At 35.3% G+C, this 15,808-nt stretch overlaps 3 protein-coding genes across 3 annotated transcripts; all 3 read right to left on the reverse strand.

Moving 5' to 3' along the window:
- Positions 1-2,541: 2,541 nt before the first annotated feature.
- Positions 2,542-4,123, reverse strand: LOC132203628 (apolipoprotein D-like). Its single transcript, XM_059631533.1, has 3 exons — positions 3,962-4,123; positions 3,265-3,508; positions 2,542-2,879 (listed from the first exon to the last, which is right to left on the reverse strand). The coding sequence occupies exons 1-3, from the start codon at positions 4,061-4,063 to the stop codon at positions 2,647-2,649; spliced, it is 579 nt and encodes a 192-aa protein (XP_059487516.1). The 5' UTR covers positions 4,064-4,123; the 3' UTR covers positions 2,542-2,646.
- A 1,561-nt stretch (positions 4,124-5,684) lies between these two features.
- LOC132205014 (insecticyanin-A-like) lies at positions 5,685-7,328 on the reverse strand. The gene is made up of 3 exons (XM_059633821.1): positions 7,167-7,328; positions 6,460-6,706; positions 5,685-5,986 (listed from the first exon to the last, which is right to left on the reverse strand). Exons 1-3 carry the CDS (start codon positions 7,269-7,271, stop codon positions 5,748-5,750), a joined length of 591 nt encoding a protein of 196 aa, XP_059489804.1. The 5' UTR covers positions 7,272-7,328; the 3' UTR covers positions 5,685-5,747.
- Positions 7,329-7,970: 642 nt separating this feature from the next.
- LOC132205185 (uncharacterized) lies at positions 7,971-9,011 on the reverse strand. Its single transcript, XM_059634119.1, has 3 exons — positions 8,864-9,011; positions 8,389-8,638; positions 7,971-8,324 (listed from the first exon to the last, which is right to left on the reverse strand). Exons 1-3 carry the CDS (start codon positions 8,963-8,965, stop codon positions 8,089-8,091), a joined length of 588 nt encoding a protein of 195 aa, XP_059490102.1. The 5' UTR covers positions 8,966-9,011; the 3' UTR covers positions 7,971-8,088.
- Between the last annotated feature and the right edge of the window lie 6,797 nt (positions 9,012-15,808).

Raw genomic sequence — 15,808 nt, forward strand, 5'->3', positions numbered from 1 at the left:
TTACTGTTATTATAGGAACTTAAATAATTTTACACAGTTAAAATTGTTTGAGTCTGAACAACAGGAAGTCTTCAAATTAAGTCACAGGCAGACCATAGTTAATAAGAAGCGATGCATCTTAAATATAACAACTACTAGAAGTCTTTGAAAGCGGAAAACAAGGTTACCCAGCACATTATTAGTACGTAATAAGATATTTCCCTCTCACGAGATGATATACAAAGAGCGTTAAATATTCAAGTGTTGTAAAACACTCGAGCATAATGAGTTGTCACGCTTTATCACAGACGCTTAAACCTCAAAGCTCCTCATCAGAGTTGAAAGCGTCAAAAGAGGATAAATTATTATCATCTTCCACCGCACACAAGCTCACTTCACAATGCAAAACTTGGAGACACGACGATGGCGCCAACATAGAGAACACAAAAAGAATATGGGGGACGTCACGGGAGCTTAATTGAATAATTTTTAAGAGGTTTTAAGACACTTGCAATAATTAGAACAACACGCACACTAACAATGTTTCATTTATGATTAACTTCTCAATTGATTTTTCGTCCCAATCTTACAATTAGTTTTCAATTATTCGCATTTATCAAACTTTTTTGTTTTACAAAAGAAAATTATGCTTACTTTGCTATTTTTCATTGAACCCCAAAATCAAGATACTGCAAAATTGTATTTCAGGATGAAATTCAAGGAAATCACAGCCCAGAACAAAAAAAGTGAAACGCACGTGAAAACCGTACTTAAAAATTAAGCACGGACAGCGCATTTGTAATTACACAGGGCGATGGTGGCTCGCGCCACCGCCACCGGTGTATAATAACTAAAAGTTGGTCTGGCGGGAAAAGGCAGGAGGCAAACTTTTGGCTGCCGGAGTGTTGTCTGCAATTAATATGCAGCGTCAGGCGGCACACAACACGGCCGCTTATTCGCCGTAATTTCCGGATACTTTTCCACCAGGGCCCTGCACGCTGGCCCATAAAACTGTTTGTAAACAGCAATTATTTTAAAACTCAAATTAGAGGCGCGGTACTAACAGCTAGCATCGCCGTATTTGCTCAATTTGCGTTATAGTCAAGTATGAGCGTCTGTGACCGTGAGCATTTAGTTGTTGGGCAGCTGAAAGTGTGCCTGAACTGACAGGGAGAGGAAAAGGGTTGAGGCAAAGAGTCTCGTGGGAAGCGACAAAAATAGAGGAAAATTTATGCTCTTGGGAAAGATATTCTCATAGGGTTGCAGCGGATCCTTCATGCCACTTCTAATTAAAATTTCTCTTTTTCAAGACTTTAATTCTATAATATTGCATAGTGAATTTGAAGATGCGCCTATTATTATATTTTGGTTTTAAATTTAGAGTTTTTTTGTATCTTCAGAACTAAAAACGAAATCAATGGTTGGTTTAATGGTGAATTTTCATTCTTTTCAGGTAATTGCGCGATGAAATAATTTCAATCTTGTATTTTAGTTCTTGTAAGTTTTCGATTGCTTTAAGGAATCTCATATTGATATTACAAGAGACACAAAACATGAAAAGTCCACTTCAGAATGCCCATGGGAGGAAAGGAAATTGGCGATATTTGGTTTATATAAATACCTTTAGTTCGCCTTAGGGAAAATCCTGCTGACGTGAGTGGCGAACTTTTGGAACAAGTTTAAAGTTTATCCCACAACTGGAGGAAATTTTATTTGCAACTTTCCAAGAAGAATGGAATATAAAAAAGTCAATAACTCATGGCTGTGAGAGACGAAATTTTTTTGAGCACAATTTTCCGTTCTTCTCTTTTTGTCCCCAGCCAATTACTCCACGTGTATACTTGTATGCATGTGAAGCCGGTGAGTTTTTGCAAGTGGGAAAAGCTCTTGTGTGCTTACTTTGAAAATTTCCACCACTTATTTTTCCCATTCCGTGCATGTTGTTCATTTACCATGCAAGGCAAACCTTATTACGGGGTATGCACTACACACACATAGCGTTAACTCTTCCGTCTCGAGTACTTTGCGTCACAACTTCAGGCTGCAAGAGAGCTTAATTTTATCTGCACAATGACTTCTTCTCCATCGAGAGATTATGCAAACTTGTTTTCACTCATCGCACGAGACACACTTCCGAGCAGCAAATCTGCTCCGGCAAGAAGTGGTGCATCTGCCGGCGCATCAGATAATGAGCTAATTACCTCTGGCAACAAATCCTCAACTTGAGTATAAACTCGGCTCAACTACATCAATTTTAAACCAGAATCTTCATTTCAGCCCGTAAGTACCAAGAGATAAATTTTAAAAAGTACCTGCAACCCACATTACAAAGTTTGTATTAACAAGCACATTTAAAACTATTCCATTATTGAAATTTAAATTTATTAAACGTGAAACAGCTGAATTTTAGCATTAAATTAAAAAATATATATATAAATTTTGTGAAATTTTTCAAAAAATTCATGTTTCATCAATGTTTTTACTCTAATTTTTGGATGAAGAATTTTAATACTATTACAGAAGTAGATATTGCGATCAAAATATATAATAAAAAATTAAATGATTTCTTAACGATTCTTATTTATTTTTCATTTCTTTTTTTTTTATCGGCAGTTGCTGGAGAAAATGCACTTTTCGTAGCTTTTGGCAAGACGTTGGAGCCAAACTTTAGCAGTTGGTCTGCTCCATGAGTTTGATGGAGTCAATGTTGACGTCATAGCTGCTGAGCACGTTCTTCAGGGTGTTGTAGGTGTCGTCACTCAGGGTGCCTGTTCTGCTGAGGATCTGAGTGTACAACGACCTGCCGAAAGTCTTGTTCTCGGCATCATAGGTAGGGGCACAGGCGGCGATCAAAGCGTAGTGCTCGTAGTCGGTGGCAAGAATGCTGGTCACGTAAGGTTCTGGAAACATAAAAAGTAAATTATATATTTATTTTATTTTAAAAATACATATTTTTTTTTTCTTCTAAATTTTGACTTAAAAAAATATAATAGTGAAGCAGATCAAAAAGCGAAAAATAGAAATATTACAAAAAATATCTGATTTAAATTAATTTTGTGTTTGCCTGAATCTCCCGTTTAATGTGAAATATTATTCAGTTATTATTCAGGCAATTAAAGTAAATTAAAAGCACAATTTTTATGAATGTTTCCTATGAATTTACTCGATTAAAATCAAATATTTATTCATTGTTTTAATTGATAAATTGATAATCATAAAAATTTAATAGCTATTTTTTTATGATTGCGACAAAAAATAAATAAATAATGTTAGTTTGAAACTCACCAGACCACTTGGTGAGATCCTCGCTCTTCCACACTCCGTAGAAGAGTCCAGGGAAACCAGGCTTGAAGGTCTGTGACAGGATTTGGGCCTTCTTGGGCTTGTCGTTCTCAATGTAGTCGTAGTTGTAGGTGACGGACGTTTTGCCCTCGGTCTCAGCAGTCACAATGTCGACCTTAAGACAGCGCGTGACCTCTGGGTGATCGGCGCGTTCGTTGTAGCCCACCATCTGCCACTGACCGGCGAACTGGTGCAAAAAATTGATTAATTATGAAGCAGATAAAATGATACCTAAATGAAATATCTTTCTTGGGAATTAATGTCAATTTGATTAATAGAAGTAATTTAAAATTATTTTAAAATTAGTGATAAATCTAAATTTTATATTGTTTCCATTTTATATGATAATTAAGTTTAATGGAGCAATAATGTTGCTTCGCCTGGACGCCTTTATACAGAAATATACATTGACTCTCCTCAAATATTTAAAGGTGGAAACCGATTACAAGGCTTTAGGTTTTGCAATTTTTTTAATTCCCTTTATTTAATTTAATAATTGTCACAATCATTATCAAGAATTAAAAAAAAACCGGTGTCTTCTAATAATTAAATTAACATTTCGCAAAATGAAAATATAATTTACTTAAATTATATTAATTCACATTCTAACGAAATTGAAAAAAAAATAAATGTATAATACCTTCGAAGGATCGAATGGTGTTTTGGCAGAGAAATACGGACATCTGTCGAAGGCCTGGACGGCCGAGAGGGCGGCGAACAGGAGGACGCAGAATTTCAGCATGATCGGACTGCTGATGTTCCCTGTAGACGGTCAGTGTGGATGCACTCGGATAAGGTGGCCACTTTTATAGTGGGTCGTGTGCCCTTGGCCAATTGTAGGAGGGGCACTCACCCGGCACTCACTTTAATTCAATTTTATCTCTGTTGTCAGGCAGACGAGCGTTGCTCACATTGTAATTTTCCACATTGTCGATTATCAATCATAAACGTACGAAGACGCCCAGCTGAATGTGTTTGCAGGTTTTATTTTCACCTTACGAGCACTTGAATTTGAGTGACATTTTACAAATCAAAAACAGTGACGCCGGGCTCTTACATAAGACGTCGGCTGCATTAATATTCGCGTGCAGGACCGAGTGCTTTAATTTATGCGGAGCCAATTGGCGCGACTCGCACTTTGACGTCACCCCGTTCACGCTGGCAGATCCCATTTCAATTCGGAATGATTGTATTATCAAGTGGTTTATTGTGTTTCGCATCTCAAGCGCGTTCCAGCAGCGCTCGTCTCAAGCGAGAAGGAATTGCAAACGGCTTTTGGTGATGCGCGCGATATGTCTGCCACATATCAGATCCATATATTATTCAATTAAAGATCATCCACGAAAATGACTAATCCAATTATTTGAGCAGAGAATAATATTTCGACATTAAAAACAATTCCTTTGGTGCATTACTTTGTTCAATAAATATTTTCTGATGAAGTCAGTAATTTATGTTTATGTATTTAAAATGAAAACATTTTTTATAATAATTTTAACACCAATGTAAACAATAAAATATAAATTACAAATTAAATTTAAAAAACTTTGAAAAAATTAACATTAAATTCAAAGGATAAACTAAAAAAAGAACATAAAGTGCATCTTAAATTTATTTAAAATAAAAAATAAAATTTATTCAAGCTAAAAAAACATTTTTAATTAATATTTAATATATAACAAAAAGCAACAACACCAACCAGCAAGATGTTCTTTAGAGTATTTTATTTTAAATATTCCTTTAAAAATATATTCTGTATCCAACAAAAAAATATTTATGTATTTAATACCAATTAATTTTCCTCAACGAAGATTCAATATCATTATGTAATATGATCTACAATATCTGAGCTAATTTTGCACACAAAGCTTAAAGGTCGTATCAATTTAATGATCTGCCCGAGTATCGAATAAATGGCGAGGCACTTGTTTGCCGACAGCGACACGGTCTCTTCGTTCGCTGACCTTTAAACTTTGAGTGTGTGGCGAGACTGCTTGCTATTAATAATTTACGTGACAGCGCCGCGAGCGAGCGGCGCATGTTATGCTCCAGATTATTCTTTACTTCTCGGTGTTATTTAATAACAACTTGTCGCTCTCGTTGACTTCTTTGTGTCGCCTCTAGAAGAATAATAATTCGTAACGGAGGAAAAGACTAAAGGCCAAAATTTCTCTAGTGCGCTATCGTGCATTGTTATTATTCTTATTTTTAACTTTATAGATACCAGACTCAAGCTTGAGGCGAGGCAGGGAAAATACCATCTAAAATTTGTCAAGTGCCTTTTCCTATTTTTGTTTCGTTAATAATTTAAATTAAGAAACACTATACAAATTACGAATTTCGGGAAGAAATTTTGTGAATAATTTTTCATAATTTTTTTAAACTTTATTTCAAGAAATAGAAGACAATATTTTTTTTCCTTTCAATTAATTAGCGCAGTTGCTGTTGTCAAGGTCTCTGATGATATTCTGCGGGATATCATAATTGGTGAGGATTTCTTTGAGAGTTTTCAGAGTATCCGCAGGCAGGGAAGTCTTGCGACCAAGAATTTGTGCGTAATAAGACCTGATGAAGGCGTTGTGTGGCTCAATATAATAATAGGCGCAGAGAACTTCGACGGCATAATTTTCATAGTCAGTGGCAATCACGCTGGACTCGTAAGCATCTAAAATAGGAAAAATATTTATTTCAGTTAAAAATATTAAGGTAAATAAAGGAGTATTCAATATTTCTTCCATGCTTTGAATGCATCTTTAGTGGGCTGATATTGGAAAGATTTCCCTCTGGCAAAAAAGGTAGATTGAAGAAAAAAAGCACACAGATTTTCTCTATAAAGAATTTTCTTCCATACAAAATAAACGAGCCTTTCGAGGATGAGAAATAATTTGCTTCTTAATTCCACCCGAAGCTTATTTCAAGTCTCGTTTTCTGCAAACAGCAACTTATTTTTGGTCCTCGGTCTCTAATTTTCCTTATCCACGCACTTTTATTACTTTTAAGGATTTTTATTTTAGAAATACATTTTTTTTTTGGGAAATTAGAGACCAAGGGAAAATAAAAAATGAAGATTAGTGCCAAAAATAAGCCGGTATTTGCAGAAAATGAGACAGTTTTCTGTGTCTCTGAAAAGACACTCACTGGACCAGGTGGTTTCGCCTTCCATGCGCCACGTGCTCTGCAGCCGTCCGGGGGTCTCAGGGTGGAGAGCCTGCGAAAGTTTGTACGCCACGTTGCGTTTGCCGTTCTCGAAGTAGTCGTACTTGTAGTTCAGCGTTGTCTTTCCCGCGCCGTTTTTGCTGTGGGTCACTTCAACTTTTCCGCACTTCATGGGTCCCGTGTGAGTTGGGTGTTCAATGTAGGCCAGCGTGTGCCATGTTCCTGCAAACTGGCCATTGAAAATTTAATGAGGGCGATAATACATATAAATTTCACAAAGCATTTATATAATTTCCGATTTAGACAAAGGCTAGATATGTGATAGGTAATTTTTTTTTATCATTCAGAATAATATAATTTTTATGATTCTTTTTAAAATTGCATTGAAGTAAATTTATTATTAATTACATTTTTTCCTTCTTTTATAAGTCAATAAAAAGGTCGAATTAATACTTAATTCGACCTTAATTCGAATTATTTGACTTGATGTAAGATGTTGTGTATGTGTTTTTCATTGTATCTGAATGGAGAATAAATAAATAAAATAAATAGATAAATAAATAAAAGTAATATTTTTTAATTAGATTTTTCAGATTGCGTTCAAAACTAAATACTAATAAAGCTATGTGTGTCTAGTATTTACATTTTTTAAACCATAATAATTTGTTTTTGAATATTGTCAGTTTTACCTTTGCAGCGTCAAAGGGTTTCTTTGAGGAGAAATCCGGACACGTGTCGTCGGCTAAAGCGAGCGTACACAAAATCGCGCACACAAAAATAGCCTCTTGGCGCATTTTGACTCCAGCGTGTGTACTCGGCTTGACGATGGCCTTCAGACTGAAAGCAAAAGTTCTCGATGATTTTTTTATCACATCCGACTGCATTGCCCGCGACCTCTTGAACTGCACTGCGCCAAGAATATGTTGAAAACATTAATTTTTATTCGTCTGTCGCGACAGACGGGTACGTAATTGCCAAAAATTGAAGATATTATTGATGCGCACTTTCCTCATCACGTTCTTGGTGTGTGTTAAAAGGATTATTTAGTTAAAAATTTTTTTCAATTTTATTTTGTAAATAATTTTTGTGTTATAATTTAATTTGACTTGTAAATGTTGCAGTCGGTAGTTTGTTACTCAACCATTGCATAGGGGCACGAGGCACAGGTCAATGAGACCATCAATGTGGATCTATTAACTAACAAATATTTGAACGTCACCTTTGACCTCCGTTATTAATTGTCATAAAAAAAAAACAGATAAAATAAATTCAAAAAGTCAATATTCATTTCACTCTTTTACAGAAAATATAACTAATTGATTTTTTTATGAAAATAATTTTTTTCCCATTTCCATCACAATGGTATGGAAAAACGAGAAAAATAATATTAAAAAAAAGATAATTCTTATAAAGTATTTTAACTGCGTTGTATCCGGTTAGCAAATAATCAGCAAATTTGGAATAATAAAATTTAAGCTACATTTAAGAGAATTCAAAAGAAAACGTTTTCGACAGTTTAATTTCAATTTTTATTGTTTCAATAGTTAAAAATTTACCCAATTTTCGTTAGCAAAAGAAATTGCAGCATAATTAATATAATAAATAAAAATATCAACAATTTTCCTCGTTACGAGAGTCTTGAATGGTCGACTTGGGCACTCCGTGGTCTATGAGAACATTTTTTAGGACGCTGAACGTTTCGTCATCCAGCACTCTTGACCTTGTCCAGATGTAACCCCACACAGAGGCCTCAAAATCTTTAGTGTCCACTCTGAAGACCGGCGAGCACAAGATAGCGACGGCATAGTTTTCGTAATCAGTTGCCACTATAGCTGCCCTGTGCACGTCTGAACGAGGAAATTAATTTTAATTTTTAATACAATCATAACAAAATAAACCAAATTTTTTTACCTGACCAGAAGTCAGATTGCACCCTTTTTCCCACGCTGTAGAAGCTTCCGGGTAGTTCGGGGTCAACGCTCTCGGTGTGCATGGTGACGTAGATTTTGCGCTCGTTGGAAATGTAGCTGAACAGGTAGTTCAATTTGTGTCGACCGGTGTTTTCCACTTGCCTAGAGGTCACATTGAATTCTGCACATTTAATTTGCCACGGTCGGTTTGGATTAGTGTTGTATGCAGCGTAATACCATTGACCAACAAACTGAAAAAAAATAATTAATAAAAATTTAGCCAACCCCAAAATGAATTTAAAATAAAAATTACATCCTATAAATCAATGCTGTAAAAGTAAAAACTTGACCTGTGAAATTTTGTTTATCACGATTTTTCAATTGAGTTATGAAGTTTAAATAAAAAAAAAATCTAAAAAAGACATGTGATTTATAATAATAATTTGTTGATGAACTAGAGAGCTTTGTCTCATTACCTTTTCTGGCTTGAAATCAAGCTTTCCTTCTAGCTCTGGGCAAAAGCTGGCCCAAGAAAGGGGGACAAGAATGCCCAATATGAAAATGTATGCTTTCACCATGGCAGTTGGTTAGCGAATGACTGTCTTGCTTGTTGAGCTTGAAGGATGGTTTGATCAACCATTGTTAAGTTATTATTTTAGATTGCCAGAAATTACCGATCTATCTCTTTGCCACCGCCTTGTTTATACAGTCCACTGACCTCTACAACACATAATGATCAGTACATTAGATAAATTTATAATTAGAAAAAAAAAATTCTTTAAGAAGGGAATATTTTCTAATTTATTTATTAATTTTTTTCTTTCATTGATTGCTATCATTGATAGCCTATCAAAAAATATTATTTTATTTGCCAGTATTACAAAAAGAGAAATAATTTTTCTTTAATTGCACTTGTATTTCATTATTTTTCATTGTTATTACTTTCATCGAAGTAACAAAGCATAAATTTTTTGACCGTTGTATTGCATTTTTTTTTTATAGAATTTATTTACTTACATCTTTTCAGTCAGCAAAGTGAACGCCCGTCAAGTATCCGGTTATGCATCACGCTAAACACCAAGACGCAGCCGGTTGCCTATCCATCTACTGCCAGCAATACTCCACTTCAAAGGCAGTTTTAATTTGTTTCTTCGCACACAGCACGACGGCTCTCTCTCCCCTCGAAGCAATTTCCTTCCTTCCGTCCTGCTCTTTTCCAAGCTGCATGAAAATATTAAAATATTTTCCACCAGCTTAATCCACACCACAAATTTTAAACCAAACTGCCGCTCGGGCTAACTTTTTTAATAAAAATTCTGCCAAGACGGCGAGCGTGCATGCCAATGCATGTGTAAAGTGAGGTCGAGTTCATGCCCTACGTACATACCGCACACATTAATATACGCGAGTGAGCCGGAAATATAAATTTATTTATGTACCGCAATAATAATGTATGCGAGCCAGAGCGGCACATAAACCAGAGAATGTGTATATATGCATGACCCACATTATACTTTTCATTAAGGGTGAAACGGAAAGTGTTGAATAATAAAGCAAGTGTGTGGTTTTGCGTTGTGGTACAACATGTGACCATAAAACTTTGCCTTTCCGTATACAAAAATTTGTGACTCTCACTGTTGATCTGCCTCAGCTATTAATTTATGAAATTAATAAAGAAAAATCAGCCGCTGATGAAATATTCTGTAAATTAAAAAAGGCCAAATTAATTTTCAACTTTAATTAAAACTTAATAGCAAATAATTTTTAAAAATATGCCCATTTTCCTTCTGCTTGTGAGATGAGGGAAAAACTGCCGTTTTAATGAGAATTAAATTTAAAACCTTGTGAACTGAAACGATAAAACCGTGAATTTTCAATTTTCACTCTGACTTGAGTATCTTTTTATAAAGCAGTGTTTTTGTTTGTTGTGAATTTTCTATGCTTGAAGACAAAGTAAGAAAATAGAGGAAACTTGGGCTGAAAATTGATTTTGAAAACAATCGTTCTTCTTTTCATAATTAAAATCTCCATTTAATTTTCTTTGAAAAGCAGATCAATAAGCAAAGAAAACTGTCCCTAGATGTATGAAATTAATGCTTGGAAATTATATTTATTAATCTTGCAAAACCGAAAAGTTAAATATATTTCCACAAACCGAAATTCAATTAACGAAAAGTGCTCACTGAAGACGAGCTAATATTTTCACAAGCAGCGTCTTAAGGCTGTGCAAAAGTTCCATTCAGCGTGTCTCTGCATGGCTGGTGGTGCGAGGGAGCCGACTTTAGGCTGACATAACTTCATCTGGCTGATAAAACAGACAGGTTGTTTTTCCAGTCAGTCAGTCAAGCGTTGCCGTTTCCTCCATAAATTCCCGATACGAAGAGAACGAACGCCCACGAATCGAAGATTTGAACAGAGGAAAATGTCATTCCATTTTCGCAGTGCGTCCCCGTTGGGATTTCCTTGCTCCGTTCCTCTTTTCGCTTTCTCTTTCTCAAGTGCGTGTGAGATGTCTTCATCTAATATAGCGAGGCGCAAGTAAAACCTAAATCAAGTGTCACATCCCAGCTGACTACATTTTCACATCATGAGATCACAGAGACCCCTCCACCTGATATATTGGCTCCCTCGTCAGCTTTAGAGGATCTTCGAAGGTCTGTGTGCGATGGTTTCAAAAACTTTTCTTTCAAAGAATGGCAAATTTAAGAGAAATACAAAATTAAATTGCAAAATCAGTAGAAAAAACAATAATTACTTATACCAGTTAGAAAAAGGCTTTTTGTATTTGGCGTTCAAAAGTGTTGGGACAAATCAAGTACGTATTTTTTCAATATCGTGTGATTCTCTGTGTTCCAATAAAAAAATGTGAATTGTAAGTAAAGAAGTTACTTCAATTTGCATTAGTTTAATAGATTTACGATCAAATTTTTTCTGATTTTATATTTAAAAAAAATTATACAATTTATTAAAAAGAAGAATTATTATCAGACATTTTATCTTAACTTTCATCTTTTAAATTATTTTGATTATTATGCTAATCTTTCGTGACATTGCACTTTGCTCCAGTGAAAAAAACAGACGTACGTCTTTCACTTGACATTACAGTTAACAAAATTCTACGGGTTTTGCGCAAGATGCGAATTCCGGGCCAAGTTCCACGTAGCCACCTGGTATTTTCATTTGTCAAGCTGTCTTTCCGACCTTACACGACCCTAATTCTTTCTTGTATAAATGATGTCAGGCCTGGCGAGAGAAGAACAAGCAAAAGCAGCGGCCTCACAAGAGAATAATGCGCTCCTCCACGCGAGATAGATTCGCTCGCTGGTGAAAAAGGAGCTGGCATTTCATTCACGTATCTATTTCACTGGCAATATTTATCTCCTTTATTCAGACGACGCCATTCTTATTTTGTGACAATCACATTATTACGCCGCCGCGCCAAGACGAATAATGGTTTATTCTCCTGCGCTCTCTCTTTATCCGGACTGACAGAGACAATGATCTCGTTCGGTTTTTCCACCGCCGCCAGCAAACTGAGAGGTTATTTTGCGGACTAGAGATATCGACTTCATTTGCTCCACGTGATTTTATACTGCAATGATTGATGGGCTTCCAAATCTTTCCAGGAAACTTTGTGCAGCATCGATTTCTATAGATTATACATTTTCAGCCAAGATAACTCTACAAGGGACAAGTTTTGTGTCTGCTGCCAAGTTGTAAAACTATAATTTTGAATTTGAGCCTAATTGTAAGTTTTTGAAACCTCAAAAAATATAAAAAAAAAATAAAAAAAAATAAGAAATTTTTAATTCCACCTCATTTTGGTTTTGCAAGTTTTTCAAAGTTTTCAGACGGTAACAGAAAGGCGTAGGGTTGGTATGAGAAGGCGCGTTTATATTTATTTGTTGAGAGATAACGCTTTGCTCGTTCCTTCTTGCTCGGCAATCTGAAGCTTGAGCTAGAATTAATGCTAAGCAAAGAAAAGGTGCGAAATTTATTACAGTGAACTGACAGCATTAATTGCTGGCGCCTTTTATCTAATATACATATAATTATTTTATTAAAAACATTAATTTTTAGCAACTAAAGCATAATATATAAGATTGTGTTGTTGAATTTAAATTATCACATAGAAAGAATTCTGGAATAGTTTGGGTTGATATTTTCTTGAAAAATTGTAAAATGCAATATTTTCACATTAAGATCAATGAATTGTATATTTATTAATTTTTGTTCATGAAATTTAAGGCTGTTTATGATGATGATCAATCAAGGGATAATCTTCAGGAGTTTCATATTGCACCGCGCGACTTTAAATTTTGCATATTCTTGTCACATAAGTTTGGAAGTGGAGATCAATAGTTGTCGTAAATTTTTACATATTACAGTTTAAAATAACCTATTATATACGCATTTTATTGATCATTGAAAATAAAAATTATTCTATTTTCAGTTTTCGAAGAGCAATTAATTAATTAATTAAGATCACGTTTCTCTTATAAATCTTAGAATTTTTCTTAAATCAGATTGATATGTATTTGACTTTAAAGAAGTTAAAAAAAATAAAAAATACACCAATAACATAGATGGACAAATAGAACAAAAAGTTGTTTTAAATAAAAATAAAATAATATATTTTATAAAAATTAATAAGAAAAAATGTTATATAAAATTTTTAAATTTAATATACATTATGTACATATTAAAAAACTCTTATTTCAGCAGTGACACAAATAGTGGCAATTATTGACCGCAGAACGTGTCCTCAGCTGTGGTGGTGCAGCCGAACGGTTCGACTTTGTGTGTGTTGGTGCAGCCGCAGACTCTGTAGCTCTCGGCGTAAACGGATAGGCCGCCACACGAATAAGTTGCAAGTGCATGTGTGCACCAGCTGCAACCCTTTAGTCGGGTGCACAGCCCCCACCCCCCGCCCAGGCCGATGCAAATTACGCCCGGAGAGCAGAGTAGTGCGGTCGGCCGCCGCGCGTCGTCTGCAAACACGTCGACCCGCTTAGGCTGTGCCCGAGGCCGGAATAAGGAGCCTAATTACGGCCAGCGCTGCACAAACACCGACACACACAGCCTGGCTGTTGCACGTCACGCGGAAAATTATTGGTGCAGCGAGGAACAAAGCTTGTTTGTGTCCCTCTCTCGCTCCGTTGCCACAACACGTGCGTTTAATTCGGACCGATTTAATTTTCCACCTTGCAGATAAAATCGAAATGGACTTGAATATCTGCCTCGCAGATTCGCTTCGTCACGGCCCAAGCAATTATTTTGGGATTGCGACAAATGGGGAAAATTTTAGGATTAAGATTAGAGATTTTTTAACAATTGACATTATTTTTTTTTTTTAGTAAATTTTCATCATTTGAATTCTGAATTGGCTGATGGAAAGGTTAAATTTTATATATGAGCTAGGTGAGCCAGGACATTCCTATTAATTGAAAGGACGTACAAAACCACTTATTAACGTTTCTTCTAAAAAATGTAGTTAATCTCGATTTAGTCGATTTAAACATGTTTTGACCCAGCTACTAAATACATGTTTCTTTTTACATTATTGAGATAAACAATTTTAAATTTCAATAAGAAAGTGATAGTTTAAATCCAGCCAGTAATTTTCACCACACAGAAAATAGTACAAATACAAGAAATAAAAAATAATTTTGACGATAACCTCGTATTTAGAAATTAAAAAAAAAAATAGCCTCAATTTGATTAATTAAATACACAACTTTTAGGTGCTGCTCACAAAAAATAATTGATAGTTAAAATACCACTATTATAATTATGATTTGACGTTTTTAATTGGTTTTTTTATGTTTGAATTAAACGGAAATCGCTTGAGCATGTTTATGATAAATTTTACAATCAAAAAAGCAACTCGTAAAAAGGTAAACTTAATGAAGTTTGCTCTATTGTTTTTCTCCCCGCGGTCTCACAAGTGTGTGTGCAATTTTGTATTCATACGTTTTTATTTATACGACGTGTGCCTTTGACACGAACACGCAACGTGGGAATCACCCCTGCCAACAACTCTTTTTCCGCGGAAAAGTGTCACGGCACTGTAAAACGTGACGATTTGCATTTTCGGGCCGTAATCCAGCCCCGTCTCCCCGCACAGGGCCAAAGCGACACACGCAGAGGCCGCTCGATTCGCACGTGCCGTCGAAACAATAAAGAGAGGACTTGAAAATAAAAATCGCAGGAATAAATTCACAGCACCAACGCTATATGTGTATTTTTCTCTCTTTTCTCTTTCAGCCGTAACGGTGGGGATGCAACCCTAGGCTGTCTGCTCGCATGAAATATTGGCAATATGTGCGCCATATATCGCTATAGTCATAGCAAGCCTGTACTGCATTATATCACAGCTCCAGCAGTTGCATTATAATAAATTTTGGCATCTAAAAGAAATACAAAATAAGACTAAAAAAATTAGCTATTGGTAAAACGCAATAACAGTAATGGAAAATGCCATCGGTTTCTCTCGGACACACTAAATTTGCTTTATGGTCTGTTGACAAAATAATAAAAAGCCACCCCTCCACCCAGCCGGCTCTAAATGATTTGTTCCAGAATGGTCCAGCCAAGCATGGGCCGCAAAGAATTAGTTTAGTCTTGTATTGCTGCCAAGTCATTTTTCGTATAAGCTTTTCGGATTACATTCTAAACTATGCCAATTATGAGCGTCTATGCCTTTTTTGTATTGGATTTTAGAGATGAGACATTGGCTGCAGAATATGTTTTGAAGATGGAGCCGAATAAGTGATTTGAATATATTTTTGTTTACCTAAAATTTTTTAAACAATATCTGGGTTTGCAATTTAATTTTATGTCTAATATTGCTAGAAAATTTAAATTAAATTAAAGAAATAATGCAATTACGAACGCACACAAGTATGGCAAAGTATAAAGAAACAATAAGTTGAAAGAAAAATGAATTTAAAATATTGAAATTGTAAAAAATTAAACAAATAAACAGTAAAAATTTATAAATAATTATTGTTGATGTCAGAATAAGTTTTGATTTTTTGCCAGAACATTAAATATAAACAACTAATATTTACTAGTGACGTAACTAATTGCACCTGATTTTCTTCAATTGATCCCGATTAAATCTGCCTGAAAAGCAAATATAATTGTTGAAAGGGTTGAAAGTTTTTGCACCCAAGCAATGCGCGTTTAATGGTTTTCAAAATTTTGAGTGCAATTTTTTCCTGACAGCAGCCGATGTGAAAAAGAAGAGTGCAAAAAGTTTCTGTCACCCCGAGCAGGGAAATTAATTCGCAGTGCGGATATAAAGCGGCTTAACAGGCCTTTGAGGGCGCAGAGGCAATAAAACAATCCCGTCGGCCCATATCTCTCTTTTGCCTCGGCAGAGAGAGACGGAATAAAATCCCGAAACAACAATGGGC

Source organism: Neocloeon triangulifer, unplaced genomic scaffold (assembly GCF_031216515.1).
Source record: "Neocloeon triangulifer isolate White Clay Creek 2 clone unplaced genomic scaffold, ASM3121651v1 ptg000002l, whole genome shotgun sequence".
NCBI classification, from domain to species: Eukaryota; Metazoa; Arthropoda; class Insecta; order Ephemeroptera; family Baetidae; genus Neocloeon; species Neocloeon triangulifer.